We start from the raw sequence: 26,431 nt of genomic DNA on the forward strand, positions 1-26,431 counted from the left end.
CAAAGGATCCGAGTGATCTGTGCTGCAGGGCATGTGAAGCAGGCATGCTCCGCTGGTGGTGAAGTGCTCTCCGGAGGTCGAGTAGACGCTCTTGGTTGACAGGTTCTTGTGTTGCTCTAGATCCTGTTCATTTTCTATGGGGGTCCGGCCAGTTTTTGAGAGAGCTGTGTTGGAAGCTCTTACCATAATTATGGATTTATCTTTTGTTTTCTTTTCAGCTGTCAGTTTTTGCTTCACAGATGTATTTTGCAGGACCATTGAATGGTCTTCTTAGTGGATTGACTGATGACTTCATCCCTTTTGACCATTAATTTCTTTGTTTTATGTGAATATAGATATCCCTTTCAGTTAAGTACTTCTATATCTTTTTTCACACTTTTATAGCCACCCTCTCCATAGTCTTATGGTTTCTATTGCTGCAGGAAAACATCATGACCCTAAGCAACTTGAGGAGGAAAGGGTTTATTTTGCTTACGTTTCACATCACATTCATAGTTGAAGGCAGCCAGGGCAGGCACTTGAGGTAGGAACCCAGAAGCAGGAAGTGTTGCAGAGGCCATGGAGGAATGCTGCTTGCTGGCTTACCCCCTCTGGCTTAGTCTGCTCTCGTATCGCACCCAGGACCATCTGCTCTGGAATGGCACTGCCCACGGTGAGTTGGCCCTCCTCCATCAATCATCAGTCAAGAAAATGAACCACAGGCTTGCCCATAGGTCAGTCTGGTGGAGACATTTTCTCAGTCCAAGTTCTCTTTTCTTAAATGGCTTTGGCTTGTGTCAAGTTGATGTAAGATTAGCCAGCACACACATTATATGTGTAGTCAGGATGGCCTCACATGCCTGCCTCTACTTCCTGAGTGTTGGAATTAAAGACGTGTGCCTCCATGTCTGCCTTTGAGACACACTTCTTAAGGGCAGATATGCTTATATCACTTTTTAAAATGGACTCTGCCAATCTCTAGCCCTGTAATAGGTATACTTGGGCCATTTATACTTAATACAGATTTTGATATCTCAGTGCTTAACTAAACCATTTTTTTTTGTTTTCCATTTAGTCTTTGTTTTTGTTTCTGTTTTCTTTTGAATTAGTTGGACATTTGTTGTGATTCTATTTTGGCTTATTGAAGTGTTTTGAGTGGTTGTCGGGGATTCTAGCCTATCGTCTACCAGCATCATTTTACCAGTTCTCAAGTGAAATTAGACCGTTCCCTCCTTCACCAGCCTTTATTAACAGCACAGCGTCATCATCACATTTCTTGCACGTATGCTTCATGCCGTGGAACCCAGCATCATGTTCCTCACCACGGCGCGTGGGATTGAGGGCGTTCACGAGGAGGAAATCCATATTTACTCATTTTCATTGACTTGTTTTCTTCTTTCTGAGACTATCTTGTTGTGGAATAATCTTTTTGTACACGTGAAGAAGTGTCACTTGGGTTGGTTTAATAAAAAGTTAAACAGCCAATAGTTAAGCAGGATTTTTGGGGCAGAGAGAATGCTGGGAAGAAGAAGGCAGAGTCACCAGCCAGACGTGGAGGAAGCAGGAAAGCAGGGTGAACAGTAAGTAGATGAGTTAAATGAACCTCGGGGCAGCACGTAAATGAGTAGAAATGTGTTACTTTAAGTTATAAGAGCTAGCTAAAAACAAGCCTAAGCTATTGGCCAAGCTTCATAATTAGTAAGAAGTCACCATGTCATTCTTTGTGAGCTGGAGGCCCAGAAAGAAAAGTCTGCCCATACTACCTTTATTTCCTCCTTTTCCCTGAAGGAAACTTCCCTGAAAGTAGAATGGCCCTTCTTTCTGGGCACCATGATTTCTAATGAGAAATGGCTGAAGACCTTCCAGGGTGAGAGCTTTGGGATCCTCATGTGCTTGTAAATAACCCTTCACCCATGGTCTGTAAGTGAGCCCAATAAACTCAGCAGCTCCCAGGGGACCTTTGGTGGGACTGTGTTGTGGGGCTTTACACAGAGGAGTGCATGTTGTTTACATCTCCCCAGGGAGGAAATTCTCACAATTAAAGTGTACTGTTGGTGAATCTGAGCACTGTTCTTTGCTCATCATCACCACCAAAGGCTTCCTCCCACCTCCCAGTGTCTACCCCACCCTCCCCATCCCCATCGGTAGGGAGGCGCTGCCCCACTTCTGCCTCAAGGACCATTTTCTAGACTATGTATATATGGTCTGTTCTTGTTTTTTCTTTCAATGTTTTTGCTAGCTTCTTCTCTCCCTCCCTCCTTTCCTCCTCCCTCCCTCCCTCCCTCCCTCCCTCCCTCCCTCCCTCTCTCCTCCCTGACTCTGCCACCTCCCCCTTGCCCAGTGTAGTGTAGTTATTTGGTGATGCCCTCACACTGTGGAGACTGTCAGCAGTTCTGACTTGCCTAAGGAGTTGTCCTGCATTACATCTGTATGGAGCTGACCTGAGATAGTGTTTGGATGGTCTCCAATTTGGGCTATTCCGAGCAAAGCTGCTGTGAACATGTACAAACATGCATTCTTTTCCTTTGCTTAACACTCAGCACTGGAATGGCTGTAGCATTTATGTTTAAATCAGTGACTTATTAGAGTTAATTTTTATATATGTTGGATGTGTGGGTCAAAGGTCATTTGTTAGCCTATTGTTCATTGTGTTGTAATCTTTGAAGATTACCCTTTCTTCAGTGAATTACCTCAACCCTGTTATCTAAAATCAATTGCTTGGTAGGCACTGGTTGTACTGCCGTGCTGTTGGTCTGTCTGTCTGCCTGTCTATCAAGCCTTTGGTGACTGTGGCTTGAGAGCCCTTGTTGACATGGGGTAGTCCTCAACTCTGTTCTCCTCAGTCTTTCCTTCGCTGTCCTAGGTCTTTGGGATTCTAACAGAAGTTTAAGAATCCTTACATCAATGTTTACAAATACTCTGCTGGGATTGTGTTTGTGGCTGTATTAATATATGGGTCAGTTGGCAGGCACTGGACATGTGACTGATGTGACTCGGTCTTTAGGTCTGTGAATGTGATATTTAAATCTTCAATTTCTGCTGCCTTTTCTTTTGCAGCATACAGTGTGTGTAGACCTTTTGTCAAAGTTATCCTTGTTATCTCATACTTTCTATATGCTTGTAAAATGCTACTTATTTTATTCTCATTTATAGGAATACAGTTGGCTTTTGTATCTTGATGGCCTTCTGCATCCCTATTAAATTAGTTCTTGCAGCTTTTAAAAACATTCCTTAAATATCTACATAGATGGCAATGATGTCTATGAAGAAAAAGTTTTATTTCTTCCTTATTGCACCTGCTTTTACAATTCCTTTTTCTTGCCTTATTGAACTGGCTAGCATGTACAGTGCACTACTGACTAACAGTTATGACTCCAGATGTTCTTGCCTTGTTCCACACCTTAGAAGAAAGGCCTTCAGTGTTTGACCATTTAAATATGGCATTGGCTGTAGGTTTATCTATAGACTCCGTGTAGCAGAGCACCCTTCCAGAAAGCTTTAGTCTTACATAGAGGTTAATTTTGTCAAATGCTTTATATGCTCCTGCTGTGGTGTTGGACATTTTTTCTTTAATTCTTGGTGTGATGAAACACTGATGTTTGAGTGTTGAACTAAACTTGAATTCCTGAGGTAAATTCCATGTGGACATTTTTACATGTTGCTAGAATTGGGTTAAGAAATGTTATGTGAGGCTAGGGATGTAGTCAATGGCTGAACACTTATATAGCATGCAGAGACTTTGGAAAAGAAAACAGAAATGTTATGTATACATTTGTGCGAAATATGGATTACTGTGGCCTTCTGTTCTTATCTTTTTGTCTGACTCTGGTATTGTTGAAGGATGTCACTTTGTTCTTCTCCGAAATGCTGAATGTAAATTTGGTAATTTTTTTTCTTTAAATGTTTGTGGAATTTCCCACTGGAAACTCCGTGGTGTTCGGATGTAGAAAGGTTTGTATTATGCTAAGGATGTAGCTCAGAGGTAGAACTCTTGCCTGCGTGTACAAGGTCCTGGGTTCAATCCCTAGTCCTCCAAGACAGACAGATATACAGATACATTAAATAGTTTGTAACACTTGTTGTTTTGTCTTTTAAATAGAGGAATCTGAGTTACATTTTTTTTTAAATGTGGGGAGAGGACCTGAAATGTGTATGTACCAGTAGGTGGCTTCAGGGCATTGAAACCCCCCTGGACTGGAGTTATAAGCAATTGTGAGCCACTGAATGTGAGTTCTGGGAACCAAATCTGGGTCCTCTGCAAGAGCAGCCAGTTCTGTTAATCGCTGAGCAGCCTCTTCAGCCCATGTTAGCTATTCTTGATGAGCATCAGTAGTTTATGTCTAACAAGACGTTTTCCAATCAAGTAGGCTTTCTAGTGTCTAGGCATAATGTTCTTTATACTATTATCTTATTTTGTTTTTTTTAGTTTTTTATAAGATCTGTTGGTTGCTTTCTTTTTAATTCACAATAATGATAACTGAAGTTGTCCCAGGTTTTTTTTTTCCCCTCCTTGGAATGTATGGAATTTGTCAATTTTATTTTCTCAAAGCCCCAGCTTTTAGTTTTGATTTCTCTTTTCTATTTTGTTGTTTTCTTCTTATCATCTTTAGACTTCATAGTCTGGCATCTCCGGGGGAGTTCTGTCCACTGATTTCCTCCTGAGCTCTGCACTGGCCGTGTTCCTTCCTCATATGTCATCATGTCGTAGAGAATTTTAATTCATTTACGAAACTGCCTAATACCTTTTTATTTTTCTCTTGATCAGTGTTTTATTTCAATGTGTGCTATTTTGTTTTCACATTTGGGGATTTTTTTAGACATGTGCACTATTGACAACTTGCTCAGTTCCATGTGGCCAGAGAACATAGAGTAACTGTTGGAGCCTTCTCTTAGAAACCTGATAGTTGATATTTTTAAATGTTGTGAGCTGTGTGTGATTTCTATGGCCGATGATTATGTTTTTAACCCTTAAGGAGTATAAAAACAATCTGCAAATCTCAGGCTGTTCACAGGCTGCAGCTCTGTTTGTCCTGTTCTGTAAGCTGTGTGCAGACCCCAGGCCCTCCAGGTAATCAATGCAACCAAGGCAGTTAGAGCCAGATAAGGGTACAGCAGGATGGGGAAGACATAAACTTCAGGCCCGTCCAGGGCCATGTGTCTGTGGTCACTCCCCCATCCAGTGCCTCTGTGGCTCCTGTCAGGAAGCTTCCATCACATAGCCCTCTTGTAGGTGATCTTAGTCACACATATACCCCGGAGTACAGGTCACATATTAACCAAGTGTCCTTGTGACTTTCCTGTTGCTGTGATAAGCACTTTGACTGAAAGCATCTAGGGAGGAGGATGTTTATTTTACTGGTGACAGTCCAACATCAGGAAAGCCTAGGGAGGGGCTTGAGATGGGAACTGAAGCAGAGACCACGGAGGGGTGCTGCTTACTGGCCTGCACCCCTGACTTGCTCAGCCACCTTCTTAAACAGCCCAGACCTGGAGATGGGCACTGCCCATGGTTGGGTGGTATTAAGGCTGGGCCCTCCTACATCAGTGAGCCATTAAGTTTAAAAAGCTCCACAGATGTGCTTAGAGGCCAGCCAGGCTGGGGGAGGCAGTTCTTCAGCTGAGGCCCCTCTTCCCAGCTGTGCCACTCTGACCACCAATGCTAGCAGGCGCTGAGCCTGCTTTCTTGAGGTGCAAGGAGCAGCGCTCTTGGAAACCTTTGGAAGAGAGAGGCTGTCTCAGCCCCCGCTGTGGGTGGCATTATGAAAGACCTTTTACTTGAAAAGGACTGATGTGTGTTCTCCTCTCCCTCCCCAATTATCTGAGAGCCTGCACTGTGATCTGTCCTGGGAAACACTCTGGTGTATCTGAAAGTATCTTCTGTTAGCACAGTTGAGTTTTCTACAGGCATTAGCAAGGCCTGGTGGGTTGACGGTGCCATCTGTGTCTTCTGTATTCCTACTGGTTTCTGTCTGTCTGTTTTTTTAGTTATCAAGAGACAAGTGCTGGTCTCTGACCATAATTGTGGATTAGTCTGTCTATTTTTTAGTTCCTCCTTTCTGCATTTTGAAGGTCTGTTGTTAAACACATAAACGTTAGAATGGATATACCATTCTTATTGGTTGACCTCTTACCATTTTAAATGACTCTTTACTTTGCCAATATTTTTTGCTCTGAAGAATATTTGGGGGTATATTAATATCCAACAGTAGCTTTCTTATGAGTATTGGCATGGAGCACCCTTTTCCATGCTGTTCCTTTGAATCTGTGTCTTTATGTTTAAACTGGGATTCTTATAAACAGTATATTACCCATTCTGACTATTTCTTCTTTAGATCATTTATATGTAGAGAGTTATTGATGTGTTTGGGTTTAACTCCACCTAATTAGCTTTTTGTTGTCTTTTGTTCCCCCTCCCCCATCTGCTGTTGGTTTCTGTGGTGATTTGAATGAGTAATGACCCCCATAGGCTCAGGTCTGTGAACACTTGGTTCCCAGGTGGTGGACATATAGCCTTCCTGGAGGAAGGACATCACCATCACCGCGGCGGACGGTGGGATTACCTAGCCTTGCCCCGTGGTCAGTTCTCTCTGTGTGCTGTGTCTAAAGATGTGAGCTTAGCTTCCTCCTGCTGCCCTGTCTGCTGCGGTGGCCAAGCCCCCCACAGTGGTGGACTCTCCCCTGCAACTGTAAGCCACAAGGAAGTGTCCTAAGTCACTTTGGTCATGGCGTTTTATCACAGCAGCAGAGGAGAGGCCAATATAGTTTCCTTTTTCCCCTTTTCCCAGTGTCTTTCTTTTTCTCTTTTTTTCTTTTAGTGCTGGGAATAAAGCTCAGAGCTTAGCTCATTCTAGGTAAATTTTCTACTGCTAAGCTACATCCCCACAGTCCCACATCTTTTAAATTATTTTATCCCATTTTATTTCCTCTGTTATCTTACTATATGGATTGAAAAAAGGATTTATTTATTTTTATTTTATATGTATGAATGCTTGCCTACATGTATGTATGTGCCTGGTGCCCATGGAGGCCAGAATTTGGCATCACATTCCCCTAACCTGGAGTTAACGGACAGTTGTGAGCCTCAGTGTGGGTGCTGGGAGCTGAACTGGGGTCCTCTGGGTCCAGCCAGTGCTCTCACTGCTGAGATGTCTGCAGCCCAGGGGCGTGTTCTTTCTTAGTTACTCTGGGTCCACACCACACCCCCTTAGTAGCAGTCTGCCATTGACAAGCAGCACAGTGGTGTTCCCTCCTGTCTTTGGTGCTGTGATTACAGGACATTTCCCTCTATGCATGCCATAAACCCACAATGCATGGCTATCAGTTCTTATTTAAATTTTTATTGTCTTATAAAAAGACTTAGACAGTGAATTCCTTACAACTATCCTTATATTCCATATCTTGTATTCATTGCTCTGTGTCCAGTTTTCAGCGGATGTGACTCTCTTTCAACCTGGAGAATGGCTAGGGAGAGGACTTCCTGTGCTGTCTGCTGGCAGCGTAATGTCTCATCTTTTGCATGCCTGGATACAGTCTCTTTCTTCTCCATTATTTGAAGGCTGTTTTCCTTTGGATTCTTACAAGCATTTTCTTTTACTATATTGAAGGTGTGGCTCCATTATCTTTCAGCATGTGTTGTTCCTTATGAAAATTAGCTGTCTTTTTTTTTTTTTTTAAAGATTGTTTGAAACAGGGTCTCTCTGTGTAGCCCTGATTGTCCTGGAACTTGCTCTGTAGGCCAGGCTGACCTCAGACTCACAGAAATCCACCTGCCTCTGCCTCCCAAATGCTGGGATTAAAGGCATGGGCCACCCCAGCTTGACTTACACTCCTCTGTCTTCCATGCTGCTTTTGAGGTTTTATTTATTCATTTGTTTGTTTTTTTACACCCCTCCCCACACTGGATAGAACATTTTGATGGTTTTCCTAAGGTTAGTCTGCCAGCCAGTTATTTATCTGGGATCTGTCATGGTTAAGTTTGGAATATTTCTGATCATTGTGTATATAGTTCTTTTTCAGCTCTTTTCCTGGGGGTTCTAGTGATATGTGTATCTGACCACTTCATATTGTGTCATGGCTTAAGTGTCCAGGAAAATATATAGAAAGAAGCAAGGATAAAATCAGAATAAAAAAAGAGAGACTACTGTTAATTGAGAGTTGAGTCTTTGTAAAGAGCATAGTAAACTAGAAAATATGATAGTAAAAGGAAACTAAGCAAAATATAGGTCAAGAATAGGAAAATTAGAATACCAGAAAATTTGGAAATAGTGTGAGAAGGTCACATGTAGCTTTTATGTGCAGTCATGTGTGATTTAATGTGCCAAAATGGAAAACCTTAATGTGTTTGAGAATCTCTCCTGTTAGGTTAGTTGCTGGATGTCTTTTATATGTATAAATGTCTTTTCTGCATGTGTATATGTGCACCACATACGTGAAGTGCTTGCAGAGACCAGAAGAGGAACTGGAGTTACAGACAGTTGTGAGCCACTACATGGGTGCTGGGATCTGAACCCAGGTCCTCTGCAAGAACAGCCAGTGCTCTTAACCATTGAACCAGCTCTCCAGGCCCCTTCCTCTCTTTCTCTGAGACAAGGTCTCGTGTAGCTGAGGTACTCAGGTTGGCCTCGAGCTTCTGCTCCTGCTGCTGCGTCTTCTCAGGTGCTGCAATTACAGATGTGCTCACCACACCCAGTTCGACTGCCCTCTGTGAAGAGCTCCGATACCATCCCTGTTTCCAAGGAAGAAACCAGCAGTGCTATTAGAGAATTATTTCCAGCAAACTAACAACCTAGGTTGCTTTTAGGTAACATCCCTGGGATGGCTAGTCTTTGTTGTCAACTTGATTACATCTGGAATTAACTAAAACCAAAGCATCTGGGTACATCTGTGAGAGTTTTCCTTCTTTCCTTCCTTCCTTCCTTCCTTCCTTCCTTCCTTCCTTCCTTCCTTCCTTTCTTTCTTTCTTTTTTTTTTTTTTTTGGTTTTTAGAGACAGGGTTTCTCTGTGTAGCTTTGCGCCTTTCCTGGAACTCACTTTGTAGACCAGGCTAGCCTCGAACTCACAGAGATCCACCTGGCTCTGCCTCCCGAGTGCTGGGATTAAAGGCGTGTGCCACCACTGCCCGGCTGAGAGGTTTTTTTCTTAATTACATTATTTGAAGTGGGAAGACCCACCTTTAATCTGGATCTTTTGAGGTGGGATGGGTCACACCTTCTGTTGGGAGCCTATATAAAGGGCATGGAGGAAGGAAGCTCCTTTTCTCTGCCTGCTTGCCCTCACTGTTGCTGGCAAGTCCACTCCTTCACTGGCATTAGAGCACACTTCTTCAGGATTCCAGTGTACACTGAAGGTCAGCTGAGACACCCAGCCTCATACACTGAACAACTACTGGGTTCTTAGACCTTCTGTTGGTTGAACTAGCTGGACCAAAGCCTGTAAGCTATTCTAATAAATCTATCTATCTATCTATCTATCTATCTATCTATCTATCTATCTATCTATCTATCTATCTATCTATCTATCTATCTATCTATCATATATATATATACATATATATGTGTGTATGATGTGTATGTGTGTGTGTGTGTGTGTATTCTGTCAGTTCCTCCAAAGACCTCTGACTGCTATAATCCCTTCACATGCCAAAGAACAGGTGAGTCACACTTCATCCAGAGCTTTGTTCCAAAGCTTTGACAAAAAGGTAGGAATCAGTTTGTTTCAGAGAGCAGGTTTGATGCTGTTAATGGCATCACTACTGTATCCTGGACTCCTACTGTGTATTCATGGGTTATTGATTATAGTTTGCTACATTTTGCTTAGGAGAAAGCGGGTTTTTGTTCTGGTTTTGGTCTTATTATTTTTTTTTTCTTAAGTTGATGTTCATGTATAGCCCAAGAACTTCATCGTATTTCCACTGTTTCCCATTCTCCACTTGTCCTTCAGGTCTGTATGTTGTCCTTCAGGTCTATATGTTGTCCTTCAGGTCTGTATGTTGCAGGGTCTGTATGTTGTCCTTCAGGTCTATATGTTATCCTTCAGGTCTGTATGTTATCCTTCAGGTCTATATGTTGTCCTTCAGGTCTATATGTTGTTCTTCAGGTCTGTATGTTGTCCTTCAGGTCTGTATGTTATCCTTCAGGTCTGTATGTTATCCTTCAGGTCTATATGTTGTCCTTCAGGTCTATATGTTGTTCTTCAGGTCTGTATGTTGTCCTTCAGGTCTGTATGTTGTCCTTCAGGTCTGTATGTTGTCCTTCAGGTCTATATGTTACAAGGTCTATATGACATTTTGAAACTGTGGGGAGGGACAGGCCTGTTGACAAAGCAAGTCCCCAGCACTCTGCTCTCTGTTCCTCAGTGATAAAGACTAGCTTCCTAGCTTCCCACAGCTCCACTCTCAACCTCCCCCATCCCTCCTGAGCCACTGACTGAAAAGATGCCCCCGTCCATAGCCCCCAGTCAGCCACCACCCCCATCCAGAATGGGGTCCTGGCTGTCTGGTTTGGCTTCAAGGGCAAATGTGTTGCTTAGCTTTCTAGAGAAGTTCCAGCACCTAGCACTGGGTAGATGTTTACCAAATAGACAGGCTTCCCTGGCCTCTAAGAGTTGCCCTAACTCCTACCCCTTGAACTCCACATAGCCCCTTTGCAGTGCGCTGCCACTCATGTCTCTGCAGCCGTGCACTCTCCACACACCACTCCTTTCTCTGGGCAGCTTTGCTGTCTCCATGCAGCAGGCCTCTGAAGGCTGGGGAACTGTGTCGTCCACACCACTGCATCCCAGGCTGGGGAACTGTGTCGTCCACACCACTGCATCCCAGGCTGGGGAACTGTGTCGTCCACACCACTGCATCCCAGGCTGGGGAACTGCATCATCTACACCACTGCATCCCAGGCTGGGGAACTGTGTCATCCACATCATTGCATCCCAGGCTGGGGAACTGTGTCGTCCACATCACTGCATCCCAGGCTGGGGAACTGTGTCGTCCACATCACTGCATCCCAGGCTGGGGAACTGTGTCGTCCACATCACTGCATCCCAGGCTGGGGAACTGCATCATCCACACCACTGCATCCCAGGCTGGGGAACTGTGTCGTCCACATCACTGCATCCCAGGCTGGGGAACTGTGTCATCCACACCACTGCATCCCAGGCTGGGGAACTACATCATCCACACCACTGCATCCCAGGCTGGGGAACTGTGTCGTCCACATCACTGCATCCCAGCACTCAGCACAGTGCCTGGATACATATTGGCTCCACCAGACCTGTGAAGAATGCTCACTGAAGTGGCTGGCTCTTTTCTGTTCTGCCTTTCTGTGTCTGGGATATTGGATGCCAGCATACAGCTAAGTTATGTGTGTGTTAAACATGAATTGAAATGCAATTACAGCTGGCAATGTGGTTTGAGAGCCGAGTAATAGAGTAAATAGGAAGAGTGACTCAGTCAGCCGCCAGTTCATCTCCTTGGCTTTCTTGCTTGCTGTCATTGAGTGTGACTCATGAGTTCAGCTTCTCTTAATTCCCTTCGCTTACCTCTTGCTGCCTTCTCTTCTTGTTGGGTCTCTTCAGGGCCTCTTTATTCAAACCCACAAGAAGCCCAGGGCCAGAGTTGATGGGCTTCTGCTCTCCAGGTGGTCCAAGCAGAGAGGGGAGCAGAGGCAAGCCACACAAGGAAGCAGGGAGAGATGGTGCCAGCACACAGACCAGACTCCTTTCCAAGCCTAGGGAGGTTGTGCAATACTGATACTAGGATCATTAGATACAGGGCTGTCTATCTGGTGTGGCCTCCCACTCATCGAGGCACATGGTTCTCACAGCCTTTTTGGTTGTATTCAGAACAGCGTCCAATGGCTAGACCTTCCTAGAGTTGGTTGGTTTGGCTTGATTGATGGCAGAGCTTCCTTCTTGTTCTTTGGAAGGCATCTAGGTGTCTAAAAGTTGTCACGATCAGTGAGCCGCAATGTGACTTGTGAATGTAGACTCCCTCCCTAGACCAGCCTCAAGTTCCTTCTCACCCTCCTGGGTTCAAAGGGGGATTGTGCCAAGCTCTGGAAGGGGCTGGCTGCATGCCTACATACAATGATGTATTCAGGCCACCTTGTGCAGGCCCCAGGCTGGGTTCTAGAAGTCAATTGGTGAGTGAGTTGGCAGAGTCTCTGCCTGTGTGAACTTACATTCCCAGGCAGAGGGGTCCATGAGTGAAGAGCTGGCAGAGGGTCCAGTCTCTCCGAGCTCCCACCCTCCCTTACTCTCTCCCCTCTCCCAGGTCACTCCTCCAGGTGTATATCCTGCCTGGGGTCTCACTGCTAAGTCCCCTGCTAGTCTGTCTGTCTGTCTGTCTCCCTCTCTCTCTTTTAAATAAATGCATTATTACTTTAATTTTTTTTAGATTTATGTATATTGAGGGTTTGTCTGCGTGGATTTATGTGTACCACATATATTCCTGGAGCCCTTGGAGGTCAGAAGAGGGCATTGGATCCCCTGGAACTAGAGGGAATGATGGTTGTGAGGAGTCAAAGCAGAGCAACACGTGCTCTTGACTGCTGAGCCAAGCCTCGGTTGCATTTTAAAATATATTTTATTTTATATTATGGGTGTTTTTCCTACATGTATGTCTGTGTGTGCCCCATGTGTACCTAGTGCCCACAGAGGCCAGAAAAAGGGTGTTGGATCCCCTGGGATGTGAACCACCATGTGGGTGCTGGGAATCAAACCCAAGTCCTCTGGAAGGGCAGCCAGTGCTCTAACCACTGAACCATCTCTCCAGCCCCCAGTCTCCTTTACCATCCTTTACCATCCTCCTTTACCATCGACTGAACACAAAATCTTGCTGCTGCCTCCTGGACAAGCAGACACCACCAGTGTCTTCTGTCCCTGTACCTGATGTCCCTTCCCTGGATTGTCCGCTGGCTGTCCCTCCTCTCTATCGTCTAATCCTTGCTCTCACCCCAACTCATCCCTGCCTTCTTCCTTAGTACCCACCTGGAATCCAGACTAAGAAGATCATGGGAAGTTAGAAAAGTGACCCGTGTTCTCCCACTAGGAGAACAGGGCCTCTGGGCTTTCTGCTGTGGGTTTGTTTTTGTTAGTGACGGTGGAGCAGTTGTACTCCTTTGAAGCCTCTTCCTGTGTACATCAGTGTGTGGCTGTGTCAGCTCCTCGCTGTATGCTCACAGTGTGGGCGCAGGTCTTCACATGGTCTTCTGTGAGCCTGTCTTGGATCTCTCACCTCTCCCTGTTTGCTGCTCTGCTCTCCTGGGTCCCCTCTTTGCAGTGTGGGCGGCACAGGCTCCGACTCAGCTCCATAGCTCCTGTCTCCTGCCCCGGTCCAACTAGACAGGCCTGAAGCTGTGTCCGACAGATAGCTGCCCTCTTCCTAGGGGCTGCCTGTGTTTCCACCTGCCTGAGAGACCAGCTTACCAAGGGATGGTCAGTAAAAATAGCTGTGGCTTGACCTCAGCTCTCTATTTAGTTCTAGCCTCCAAAGCAGACCAGCCCACTAGTACCCCTCTTAGGAACTGCAGACGCTCACAGAGCCTGGGGTCCTTGCAGGGCTCCTCACCATCTGTATCCCACCCAAAGCTGGCCTTGACTCTCCTCCCCACACCCACTTCCACATCTTACACAAGATGACTTTTCAGTCAACAAGTTAGGATTTGTCATTTGAAGTTGGAGTTTAACTGGGTATCCTGTGTGGTCCCTCACAGCTCTCTCTGTTCCTTGTGCACAGTCGGTTAATATTTGAACCTTCTTCTTTTCTGGGTCTATTGTCTGATTTTTATTTTGTTTCTTTTTTGTTTTTTTGACTAGGTCTCTCTAGTCCTAACTGTTCTAGAGCTATGTACCCAGGCTGGCCTCGAACTCAGAATCCTGCTTCTGCTGGGAATAAAGGCTTGTGTCACTATGCCCAGTCCTATTATCTGATTTTTAAAAATTATGTTACAAAACATATATGAGAAAAACATTAGGAATAACATAACAAAAACCATCTGGAGACTCCCCAAGTCTCAAAGGTTCTCTAGGCTCATGCAGCTTTTTAGTAAAAGAAATAAAGCCTCATGGGGGCCATACCCCTTTCCTCAGAATTCAAACTACTCCAAGTTGGTGTTGCATACCCCCATGTCCCTCATGTTTTCAACTTTGGGTTCTAGCATAGGCATGATAACATGCTGAGAATATTCTTCAGCTTGCTTTTCCTGCTCAGCATTGTTCTTGAGGGCACACCTTGTAAGGCCACATGGAGCTCTGCTTCTGAATGGATGGGAACTTAAATCTCTTACATCTATGGGATGGGGGCTCTTTCCAGGATTTTTCCACTGCTATGAAGAACACTGCAAATCATATCCTCAGTCTTTGTGATAAGAGTTTCTTCCTGCTACTCCTACAACTGATAAACACCTTCAGTAATGTGGAGGGATACAAGATTAAAAAAATTCAGTAGCCATCCTATATACAAATAATAAACAGGCCAAGAAAGAAATCAGAGAAACATCACCCTATGTTAGCCACAAATAATATAAAATACCTTGGGATAACTCTAACTAAACAAGTGAAAGACCTGTATGGCAAGAACTTTAAGTCCTTGAAGAAAGAAATTGAAGAATGTCTCAGAAAATGAAAAGATCTCCCATGCTCATGGATAGTTAGAACCAACATAGTAAAAATGGCAATCTTACCAAAAACAATCTACAGATGCAATGCGATCCTCATCAAAATCCCAACACAATTCTTCACAGACCTGGAAAGAACAATACTCAACTTCATATGGAAAAACAAACCTAGGAAAGCTAAAACAATCTTTACAATAAAGCAACCTCTGGAGGCATCACCATCCCTGACTTCAAGCTCTACTATAGAGCTATAGTATAAAAACAGCTTGCTATTGGGCATAAAAACCAACATGTGGGCCAATGGAATGGAATTGAAGACCCTGACATTAATCCATACACCTATGAATACCTGATTTTTGACAAAGAAGCCAAAACTGTACAATGGAGAAAAGAAAGCATCTTTTGCAAATGGTGCTGGCATAACTGGATGTCAACATATAGAAGATTGCAAATAGATCCATATCTATCACAAAACTCAAGTCCAAATGGATCAAAGACCTCAACATAAATCCAGTTACACTGAACCTGATAGAAGAGAAAGTAGGAAGTAGTCTTGAATGCATTGGCACTGGAGATCACTTCCTAAATATAACACCAGTAGCACAGACACTGAGAGCAACAATTAATAAATGGGACCTCCTGAAACTGAGAAGCTTCTGTAAGGCAAAGGGCACAGTAAACAAGACAAAATGACAGCCTACAGAATGGGAAAAGATCTTCACCAACTCCACATTTGACAGAGAACTGATCTCCAAAATATATAAAGAACTCAAACTAGACATCAAAATACCAAACAATCCAATTTTAAAAATGGGCTACAGAGCTAAGCAGAAAATTCTCAAAGGAAGAATCTGAAATGGCTGAAAGACATTTAAGGAAATGCTCAACATCCTTAGTCATCAGGGAAATGCAAATCAAAATGACTCTGAGATACCACCTTGCACCTATCAGAATGGCTAAGATCAAAAACACTGATGACAGCTTATGTTGAAGAGGATGTGGAGCAAGGGGAACACTCCTCCACTGTTGGTGGGAGTGCAAACTTGTACAGCCACTTTGGAAATCAGTATGGTGACTTCTCAGAAAATTGGGAATTAATCTACCTCAAGACCCAATGATACATATACCCAAGAGATGCTTAATCATATCACAAGGACACATGCTCAACTATGTTCATAGCAGCATTATTTGTAATAGCCAGAACCTGGAAACAACCTAGATGCTCCTCAACTGAAGAATGGATAAAGAAAATGTGGTATATATACACAATGGAGTATTGCTCAGCTATAAAAAAAAATGACATCAAGAAATTTGCAGGCAAATGGATGGAACTGGAAAATATCCTGAGTGAGGTAACCCAGACTTTGAAGGACAAACATGGTGTGTACTCACTCATAAGTGGATACTAGATGTAAAGCAAAGGATAACCAGACTACAACCCACAGCTCCAGAGAAGCTAGCTAACAAGGAGGCCCCTAAGAGGGACATATGGATTGATTGCCCTGGGAAGGGGAAATAGGTGAGATCTCCTGAGTTTGGATCGACAGCTGTGGAACATGCATGGGACTGGACTAGGCCCTCTACATATGGGAGACAGTATGTAGCTTGGTCTGTTTGAGGGGCCCCTGTCAGTAGGATCAAGATCTATCCCTGGTGCATGAGCTGGCTTTCTGGAGCCCATTACCTATGGTAGGATGCCTTGCTCACCCTTGATGCAGGAGGGGAAGGGGCTAAGTCCTGCCTCAACTGACTGTACCAGGCTTTGCTAAGTCCCCAAGGGAAGCCTTACCCTTTTTGGAGGAGGGGATGGGGGTAGGTCAGGGGAGGAGGCTGAGAGGATGAATGGGAGGAGGAATGAGAGGGGGATCTGTGGTTGGTATGTAAAATGAATAAAAATTTTTTTAAATAAATAAAATAAAGTTTCTTCCTGGAAATGATTTTTTGGGTAGACATGCTGGGTCCTTCGCACCTGCCTGGGTGTAGAGAGGTGTTCATTGAAGTAATGTAATGGATTGGGCTCCACTTCATGGCACAAAAGATCCACTCAGCTGACTTCCAGTGGACATGGAGTTTTGTCAGACATTTTCTGGGAATAGAAGTCACCATCATTTTGAATTTGCATTTTCTTCAGAGGTGAGCTGTTTTCTCCTATGGCTTCTACACAGAAGTATCAGTCTCCAGCTTTCTCTCTCTCTCCTTAAGATTTATTTAATTTTATGTGCATTGGTGTTTGGCCTGCATGGATGTTTGTATTGGGGTGCCAGATCCCCTGGAAATGGAGTTTCAGACAGTTGTGATCTGAGGGACCGCTGGGCCGGCAGACCGGAGAAACCTCCTGGCTACAGTGCTTTTAACTGCTGAGCCATCTGTCCAGATCCCCAGCTTTGTTTTTTTATCTCACTTATTTGAGGAGTTCTCTGTCTCCTTATTTTGGCTGTTAATCTACATCGATTATGTGCTGCTTGTATGTTTAGGCATGTGTGCATGTCATGTGTATGTGTGGTGTCTTAGGTTTCTATGACTGTGATGAAACACCATTACCAAAAGCAAATTAGGGAGGAAAGGATCTGTTTGGCTTACACTTACACATCACTGTCCATCCCTGTAGAAAGGCAGGACAGGAACTCAAGCAGGGCAGGAACCTGGAGGCAGGAGCTGATGCACAGGCCATGGAGGGTGCTGCTTACTGGCTTGCTCCCCATGGCTTGCTCAGCCTGCTTTCTTATAGAATCCAGGACCACCAGCCCAGGGGATGGCCCCACCCACAGTGGGCTGGACCCTCCCCCATCAATCACTAATTACGAAAACGCCCTACAGCCCAGTCTTAGGGAGGCATTTTCTCACCTGAAGTTCCCTCCTTTTCAGGGGGTCAGCTGTGTCACTGGGACACAACACTAGCCAGCACACACGGTCTTTGTAGTTTGAGGTTTTTGATGGTAGGGCTGGGGAGATAGTGCAGTCAGCGAGCATGAGGACTTGAGTTTGATCTCCATGCTCACAATTTTATGTGAGCCATGCTAACGATTTTAAAAGCTGGGGGTGGTAGTTACACCCATTTAAGCCCAGTGCTGGGGAAGCAGAGATAGGCAGATCCCTGCGGCTTTCTGGCCAGCCAGACTAGCCTACTTGGACAGTTCCAGGCCAATGAGAGACCCTATTTCAAAAATAAAAATGGAGGGGTGGGTAACACCTGAGGTTGTTTTAGAGAAGTAAAATTCATCAGAACCCTTGTATACATGTCTACTTCTTTAATAATTCCTTCTATTAAAGCAAAGATCTCTTAATCTCTGCTGAAAGTTTTCAAGTTTTGCTTGATGTAGCGTTTTGCTCTGTGGCGGCCAGCTTCTTATCTTCATGTTGTTGGCTGAGCAGTCTTTACCTTCCCCCTTGGAGTCCACAGATGCACCATGACCTAGAGGCCTGCCTTCATGCCCACCAGCCGTGAGGAACTCTCTAGGCCACCAGGCTACTCCCACAGCTCTGTGGAGGCCCAGGGTCAAGGCCTGACCTGGCCATCTGGGTGTGGTAAAAGCCAGGTCTTCTGGGCCAGGCCGTGCCTCTCTGGCCGCCTCTCTCCTGAGTCCTGGGAGCTGCTCATGTGTGATTGCTGCTCCCTGCCAAGAGCGGCTTTGTTGGGCCGTGCACCTCCAGGGTGGCTTCTGGGACCCAGGCTCTGCTTCCTTCTGCCCTGGCCAGCCTAAGAGGCCACCTTCTCTGAGGTGCTGTGGCAGATACCTGGGCGCTGTGAGGAAAGCTGCCTGTGTGGTCGGTCCCTGATGTGCCAGGCCCCGGTCTTGCATTGTCCGTGGTCCACTTTCTGAATGACTCATTCTGCCATTTGGCAAATATCTAAGTGCATATTAATAAGACTTTAGGTTAGATGCTTAGGGAAGTGGGCACTAGATAAAATAGGACCCTTGAATTGAGGGCCAGAGATGAGGGTCTGCCATGTCTTCTCTCATGCTAATTGAAACACACAGTTCACATGGTGTGGTTTATTCTTTGGGGTGCACTGTTCAGTGGGTTTTAGAATATTCACAGTTACCTAACAATTGCCAGTATCTAACCATAGATTGTTGTTCTTGCCTCCCCCACCTCTCCCCTACCCCCTCTACCTCCCCCCACCCCTACCTCCCCTGCCTCTGACAACCACCATCTCCTTCCTTTCTATCCCTAAGGATTGTCTGCTTTGGGACATGTTAGAATAGAATCATGCAGTGTGTGGGCATCTGTGACTGTCTTGTTTTACTTAGTGTGGTGTTACATCAGGACGTCATGCCTTTTCCTGGCCCAATAATATTCCACTGTGGATAACTACACAGTGTCCATTGGTCAGTGGACATTTATGTTGTTTCCACTGTTCAGTGACTTATTTCATGTGCATGATTTTGTGTGTGTGTTTTCAGTCCTGTTGATACATTCAGGGGAGGAATTGCTATGTTCTGTGATGATGCTATGAGGAGCCCCCCACTATTTTCCATAGTGGCCATGCCAGCTTACAGTGCCAGCAGGCTTCCACCTTGTCCATGTCCTCGGATGTTTGTTACTGTCTGCCTTACAGCTTTTATAACAGGTCCAAAGTGGAATCTCATTGTAGTCAAGTGCTTTTCTCTGTTTTATTCAGTCCTTACAAAGAATCCTATGCAGACTACCCATTACTATTTCCACATTTTGATGAGGTGGAATGAGTCAGTATGAGTTTGGGGAATGATGTACATGAGCATCAGAGTGCGGACTTGAACTCGGGTCCAAATCACTCCAAAAACCCCAGTTCTGTCTGTTGGTCTCCTGGAGGCTGTGCTGAGGTGGGTCCTTCGGCCAAAGCCCAGATAACAAGAGCATTCTAGTGGGAAGCTATGCTCGGGGGCAGGGTAGGGAGGACAAGTCTGAGGAAGGAACAGAGGGGAGTAGGCGATAAGAGGGCTGAGGTGTCCTGTGCTGTAGGAGAGAAGCCAACCTGAGGCTGGCAGAATCGCTCAGTCTCCAGGACCGAGTCATGCATTTTTTTTCTTAGAAATATTAGACATTTCAGTAGATAGTCTATGGCTGACTTAAGCTCTCCTCCACTCAGAAACCAAGACTATGGAGGGAGGCAGAAGCAACCAAGAGTTCATGACTCCAGACAAGGGGGCAGCCTGCCCTTGCCTTCACCTGGGCGCACTCCTGCAGGATCTGGCCCTGCCTCCTGGCGGCCCCAGCCTTGCCGGATTGAGAATGCCAGGCAGCTGCAGGCTGACCTGCTGAGCTGCTATGTCTGAAGGCCTTTGAACTTCACAGTCAGCCAGAAGTTGCCCCAGAATGTCTGCAGAGTTTCCTGCCCCCCACCTCCCACTGCTGTGTCTGCCAAATTCACTTTTGAGTTGGGGCAAGCCCTCCTGAAACAGTGGGTGTGAACCGGCCACACCGTGAGACTTTCTTCTCCTCAGGGCAGGCCCCTCTGCACTTTGGATGTGTAGCCAGGCACCAGTTCGTTCACAAGGGTTTTCTCAAGTTTTAGTCCAGCAGATTTTTAATTTCTCACCTCATCAAGTAAAGTTTACAATTGTTATTTTTCCTATTATAAAAGCTGTAAGTGCTCATTGACAAAAAAAAAAAAAATGGCAAAGCAACGGAACAGTTAAAGACACTGTCATTATGCATTTATTTGCATGTATTTGTGTGTGGTATGCATGTGCGTTTGCATATTTGTGTGTGGGTGAGTGTACATCTGTATACACATGAGTGAGTACACGTGGTTGCCCAAGTGCACTCTTCTGTCCTTGACTACTCTCCACCTTATGTACTGAAGCAGGGTCTCTCACTGAACTTGTAGGCTGCAGTTTCAGCCTGTGTCTAGTCAGCTTGCTGTGGCCATTCCCCCATCTCCATCTCCCATGTACTGAGCTGGAGCAACAGGCTGGCTTCCACATCCATGTGGCTTTTACATGGGTTCTGATATTGCAAACTCCAGCCCTCATACTTGCCCTGATGCCATCTCCTGACTGAGCCATTCCAGGTAGCCACCCTCTGTCCTGTGCATCTCTGTACATCCCAGGTCCCAGCTGTAAGAGCCAAACAATGCTTTGCATTTTAGTTTCTAGGTCCTTTTCTGTGCGTGACTCTTAAAACACAAAACCAGAGCCCCCAACCCACCGTTCCTAGGTAGTCCTGTAATCATAGCAACTTCTTCCTCTCCTTTGCCTTCATGAACAGCCCTAGTGAAGGCACAGGTAGCAAGTCCCCTCTCCCCAGTTCCAGGAAGAGGTTTGTGGTCCCCTCCCCATCTTCTACAGAAGGGGTGGCTTTTTCCCCTGTAGTCAGAAGTCCAGTCTTGCCCAGCCCCAAGGTCCCACAGCCACTTATAAAATAATCATTCAGAGGCTTAATATGATTTATAAACTCTATGACCTATGGCAGGCTTCTTGTTAGCTAGCTCTTGTAACTTAACCCATTTTTATTAATCTATAAGTTGCCACATGGCCGTAGCTTACAGCCTTGCTTCTCCTGGCGGCAGCGGCTGACATTTTTCCCCTCTGCCTTTCTTCTTCCTGTCTCTCTCTTCAGTTTCCTGCCTAGCTATAACCTGACTTGCCATAGGCTAAACAGGTTTATTTATCAACCAATCAGAGAACACATATTCACAGCATCCCCCTGCTGCTCTCCAGGTCCCTTTCTTCCCAAGCAGAAGCCAGGCTGAGCTGCCGACACAGCACATTTCCCTGCCTCCTCCAAGTTGCTGTCTGCCAGCCTTTTTAAAAACTTCACCTGAGACATTGCATTAACTCATGCTCCTAGATGTTTTATCGTGTGTCTTGCCCCATGAAGAATGTGACCAGTGTTTCCTCCAGCACTCTGTCCTCAGCGTGTGGCCTCAGAAGCCAGGCGTCCTCAGTGAAGGGACAGTGAACAGCTGACCATGTTCCCAGAGTCTGCCTGGAAGCAGAATTCCTGCCTCAAGGGACATGTGTGTGTGTTCTCATGGCTTTGGTACAGGCTGCCAAACTCACCTAGCTCTGGCTGTCCTTCCTTCCTTTCCCTCCCTCCTTCCTCCCTCCCTCCCTCCTCCCCCCCTCCCTTTCATTTCTTTCTTTTGTGTGTGTGGAGGTCAGAGGACACTTGTGGAATCCATTTTCTCCATACACCATGTAGGTCTCAAGGATGGAACTCAGTCTGTTGGGTTTATCGGCAAGTGCCTTTACCTGCTAAGGCATCTCAGGCTGGGTTGTCCTCTTGTCACCCAGCAGTGATGCATGCGTCTGTTCTCAGGGCTTCCTTGCACTGAGTGTACCAGCCCTGCTTTGAATGTCGTCATCAGTCTGACAAAGCCCCAGTGAGCTCTCCTTTCAGATCAGTGGCCCAGCCCAGCAGCCGCTCACCTTACTGCACGGTTCCACACCATTCCTGGCTGATGCCCGGGCCTGCCTGAGTGTGTGCCCTTTTCTGTTGCCTCACGAGAGCTCTTTGCGTATCTTCTCTCATGTGCTTCTTGAAAAGATGCTCTTCCTCTCTATAGCACAGCCTGGGCAGAGCCCCATAGGCGAACGCCATCCTGTGGACTTGCTGTATTTATGTAGGCAATACTCTCTGTCTCGGTTTCCTCACCTGTAAACTAGACAGTGATTTGACCTCCTCATAGCTCTGTTGTGTGCACTGCTGTGCTACATGGATTGCTCATACTGATGAGTTAAGGAGAATAAAAATACTGTGTGGTGAAAGAACCAAGGGGAAAGGGCGTCCAGGCCTCAGATGGACCAACGTGCTTCCTCTCCTTGGGGTGCAGCTCAGAATCTTCCTGGATCCAATGAGCTTGAGCCTTCCTTTGTCTCCCTGGCCTGGGAGTCTTTGGTATGCACTGCTCTCTGGGCTGCTGAAAGCCTAAGTGGTCACAGCTGGATGTAGAGACCTTTCAAACCGTTCAGCATCTTGCTCAGACTCAGGCCAGGAAAGAAAATATGTGTGTGTGTGTGTGTGTGTTTGTTTGTATGTTTGTATGTATATATATGTATGTATGCATATGTGTATGTATGGTAGTGGTTGGCTGTGAAAGTTTGTGTCGCTGTGTCTCAGTCTGTTTTCAGCTTCTGTAACAGAATACCACAGACTGGATGTTTATAAATATTGGAAGTTATTTGGCTCTGGGTTCTTGGGGCTGGGAAGCCCAAGATGGAGGCGCCATGTCCCATGAAGGCTTTCTTGCAGTGGCTTAGTGTAGCAGACGTCACATGGTGGAAGTGCACAGGAAATGTAGGAGGTGAACATCCCACTGCCACAGCATCCACGCGTGACAGCCTGAACCCCTGTCCTAGGGCAGAGCCCTTGTGGCCTAGCCGCAGCCCAGGCCCTGCCTCTTCGTCCTCACAGCGCAGAGGCAAGCACACTCCAGCCTGGGCAGTCTCACCCCTCTGCCATCAGACGAAACTTCAGAGCTGCCACGCATCCAGATGTGCCCGAGTCCCACCTCTGTAGCCTTCAACACTAGCTGGTGCTCCCAGCTCTTCCCTCCAGCAGAGTGACAGCTGGGGAGTCTGATGTGGCTCTCCCTGTCTGACTGGTCCTTTTCCTGCATTCTAGATAAGCCTGCCTAGGTCTTGTCGTTTTCCCAGGCAGCAGCCCTAGGTGTCTGGGTTTGGCCTGGAAGCTGAGCACATTGAATGACTTAGAGTAAGTTTGCTGCTGTACTCATGCTCACAGCTCTAAACTGGGATGGGGGTGGGGTACCCACGTCATTAGGCTGTCAGGACCCTTCAGTGGAAACCTGCAGGTGGCTTGTGCAGACCAGTGCCTGGCAAACAATATACTGTCAGTGGAGTGCTGCCCTGTGCCTGGTCCCTAGCCGGGGGAGAGCAGCCCACTTGGCTCTGGTCCTTCATATCAAGGACTGTCTGCTGGCTGCAGGTAGCTGAGACACCGCTCACAGGGCAGCTTGGCGCTCTTTAACAGTCGCTTTCTTCTGCGACTGCCACGGCAGCTCGTGAGGTCAAACCGGAGAGGGAAGAGAGAGGCTGGGTCTCCGGGGTCCCCATAGCCCTGCTGTGCCCGTCACCCCCTCTCAGGGCTTCCCTGGCTGGGCCTGTGGGGTCCCCATAGCCCCGCTGTGCCCGTCACCTCCTCTCAGGGCTTCCCTGGCTGGGCCTGTGGGGTCCCCATAGCCCCGCTGTGCCCGTCACCTCCTCTCAGGGCTTCCCTGCCTGGACCTGTGGGGTCCCCATAGCCCCGCTGTGCCCGTCACCTCCTCTCAGGGCTTCCCTGCCTGGACCTGTGGGGTCCCCATAGCCCCGCTGTGCCCGTCACCCCCTCTCAGGGCTTCCCTGGCTGGGCCTGTGGGGTCCCCATAGCCCCGCTGTGCCCGTCACCCCCTCTCAGGGCTTCCCTGGCTGGGCCTGTGGGGTCCCCATAGCCCCGCTGTGCCTGTCACCCCCTCTCAGGGCTTCCCTGGCTGGGAAGCTCTAACTGGGGGCACCTGAAAGTGGATACTGGCAATGGAGAAGGCTGCAGTCAACTCATGTGCCACCCAGACAGAGTCACCAGTTGGGAAATGTGTTGATACCATCTAGCAAGGCATGAGATCGTGTGCCTCTAGAAGAGTCCCTGATTCTGCTACCATAACTGATCATTTCTCCAGGTCTCTGATGTTTTCCAAATTAGAGTGCTTTTGTAGTTCCCCCTCTAAGGTGGTATCGCATAGGACAGGGCTTATGGAAGCCACTGGGGTTCAAGTTCAGATCTGCCTGTTCTGTAGTAGGGCTGTGGCCCTCCTTCCTCACTGCCTGTTCTGTGGTAGGGCTGTGGCCCTCCTTCCTCACTGCCTGTTCTGTAGTAGGGCTGTGGCCCTCCTTCCTCACTGCCTGTTCTGTGGTAGGACTGTGGCCCTCCTTCCTCACTGCCTGTTCTGTGGTGGGGCTGTGGCCCTCCTTCCACACTGCCTGATCCCTGCTAGGATCCCTGATCCTCTCCTCCCCACACCCACAGACTTAGCTCATCTGGCGTGGGGGAGAGGTTCAGGTTAACGTGTAGCTTTGTGTGAATGGGCTGAGAAGTGCCTGACTAGCGCAGCAGAGACTTCGGGACGGCAGCTGAGGCCACTACCTAACCATTAGCTTCCCCAGAGCCTCCCTCGTGGGCTTTCAGATTCGATTCATCACCTCAGTGCAATGGCCTTCCTCTCTTTACCCTCACATCTGCCACCTGACAGTTGTTCAGTTTGGGAAGTAAGTGGGTTTCTCTTGTAGGCTGGCCTTCAGCTTCTCTGAGGTGGCTTCCAAGGTGGCCGCCGGGGCGGGCTTGGGGACAGAGTGGCAAACTCCTGCATGTGTGTCAGAGGCCTCAGACATTTGAGGTGCTGCAGCTTCATAGGAACAGAACGACTTCCAGCCGTCTGCCAGGAGGGCCAGGAGCTCGTCACACCACAGACCGTTTCCTGTGCACACCTCAGAAGGCCAGCCGCGGCTCAGTCAGAAAAGGGGCTGTGTGGAGCCCCCTGCAGATCTGTGCCCAAATGTGAAGCCGTTCCCCGGTCTCCTGACGCAGTGCTGTGATGGCGCGGGCCACTCAGTTGACACAGAAGCCGCAGGCGCCTCTCTCCCGTCAACTCTGTGCCCAGTGAGCAAATAAAGGCTCTCTTCACCCTGGACTGTGTCCTGAGGGACTGAGAAGAGGCTTCCTAGGGAGACGAGAGGTGGAATCAACTGAGTCCAGTTTATTTTCCTACCATGACGTAGTTTCTGACCTTGAATTCCACTTTAGGAGCTTGCACCAAGAAGATGCAGTGTGGAGCCAATTTCCTGACCTACCCCACAGCCCAACAGAGCCCCCTCACCGAAGCTCCCTCTGGCCCCTGTGGGCAGGAAGTCACATGGTCCCCACCACAGGGGTGCCCCTCGCAGGTGTATTTCAACCCCATTGGGCTCTCTCCTGTGCCCTGTGCCTGCCCCTGAGTAAGTGGCAGCAAACAGTCTGATGTGCTGAGCGCCCAGCCCCTTCCCAGTCCATTACAACAGAGCTATTCCTCCCTCATTAGAGCCATTTCTGTCAGGGGGTCTTTAATCAATGGCCTCCCCGGGGACAGTATTTTTAGAAGTTGTATTTTTCACAGCCTCCCTTTTCCCTTTTGGAAACGTTCTTCCCAGTGCCGAGTGCGGGGCACTAATGAGATGCCAGGAGAGTTGGGGCCGGTGCTAATTGGAAGAGGTACGGGGAAGCCGCACCCCGCCTCCACTCCGTCTCACCTTACCTGTGCCCTCTGCTCATCTCTGCCGCAGGTCGCACAGACAGCAGATGGCGTGGATGCTGACCTCTGGAAGGACGGCTTATTCAAGTCCAAGGTCACCAGATACCTGTGTTTCACGAGGTCGTTTTCCAAAGAAAATGTGAGTCTGATGGTAGTCAGTCCCCTTGCTGAGTGGGCAGGAGTGATTGACAGTCCTGGTTGGGGTTCCCCTTTTCGTGTGTGCTTTCTGTTCATTGCCGTATTAATTTATCTGTGGTTTCAGAGCAGGGGAGAATCGGCAGCCAGCACCATGTTTCACTTATTAACAATGTTATTAACCACATCCCCAAGTACACAGTGAATTCCATTAAGATGTTTTCTCCAAAGGAGACCAGGAAATCCTCTCACTGCTTCTCATTTGCCTACTGTTCCTGCAAGTGAGAGCTCACTGGCCACTGTGGATGGAGAGTCTTCTGGGGCAGGGGATGAGTAGCAGCCCTCAGAGGGCACACCAGCTCAGTGGAGGGTCCATGACACCCACTACCCCATGCCTGTCCCCAACATTACACGGCCTTGTTTCTAAAGAGCCTCTGTGTGACACGAGACATGTCACCATTTTCAGAGAGGTGTCCACTTGTGTATAATTCTCTTACACTGA

At 47.1% G+C, this 26,431-nt stretch overlaps 1 protein-coding gene across 3 annotated transcripts in view; it reads left to right on the forward strand.

Annotated features, from left to right (window-relative positions):
- Mvb12b (multivesicular body subunit 12B) overlaps nucleotides 1–26,431 on the forward strand; it is a 160,205-nt gene that overhangs the window by 21,722 nt on the left and 112,052 nt on the right. For all 3 annotated transcript variants that reach the window (XM_076568837.1, XM_076568836.1, XM_042274821.2), the window contains exon 3: nucleotides 25,826–25,933. In XM_076568837.1, the coding sequence (XP_076424952.1) occupies nucleotides 25,826–25,933 (108 nt within the window). The remainder of the gene's footprint in view (nucleotides 1–25,825; nucleotides 25,934–26,431) is intronic.

Source organism: Peromyscus maniculatus, chromosome 4 (genome assembly GCF_049852395.1).
Source record: "Peromyscus maniculatus bairdii isolate BWxNUB_F1_BW_parent chromosome 4, HU_Pman_BW_mat_3.1, whole genome shotgun sequence".
NCBI lineage: Eukaryota > Metazoa > Chordata > Mammalia > Rodentia > Cricetidae > Peromyscus > Peromyscus maniculatus.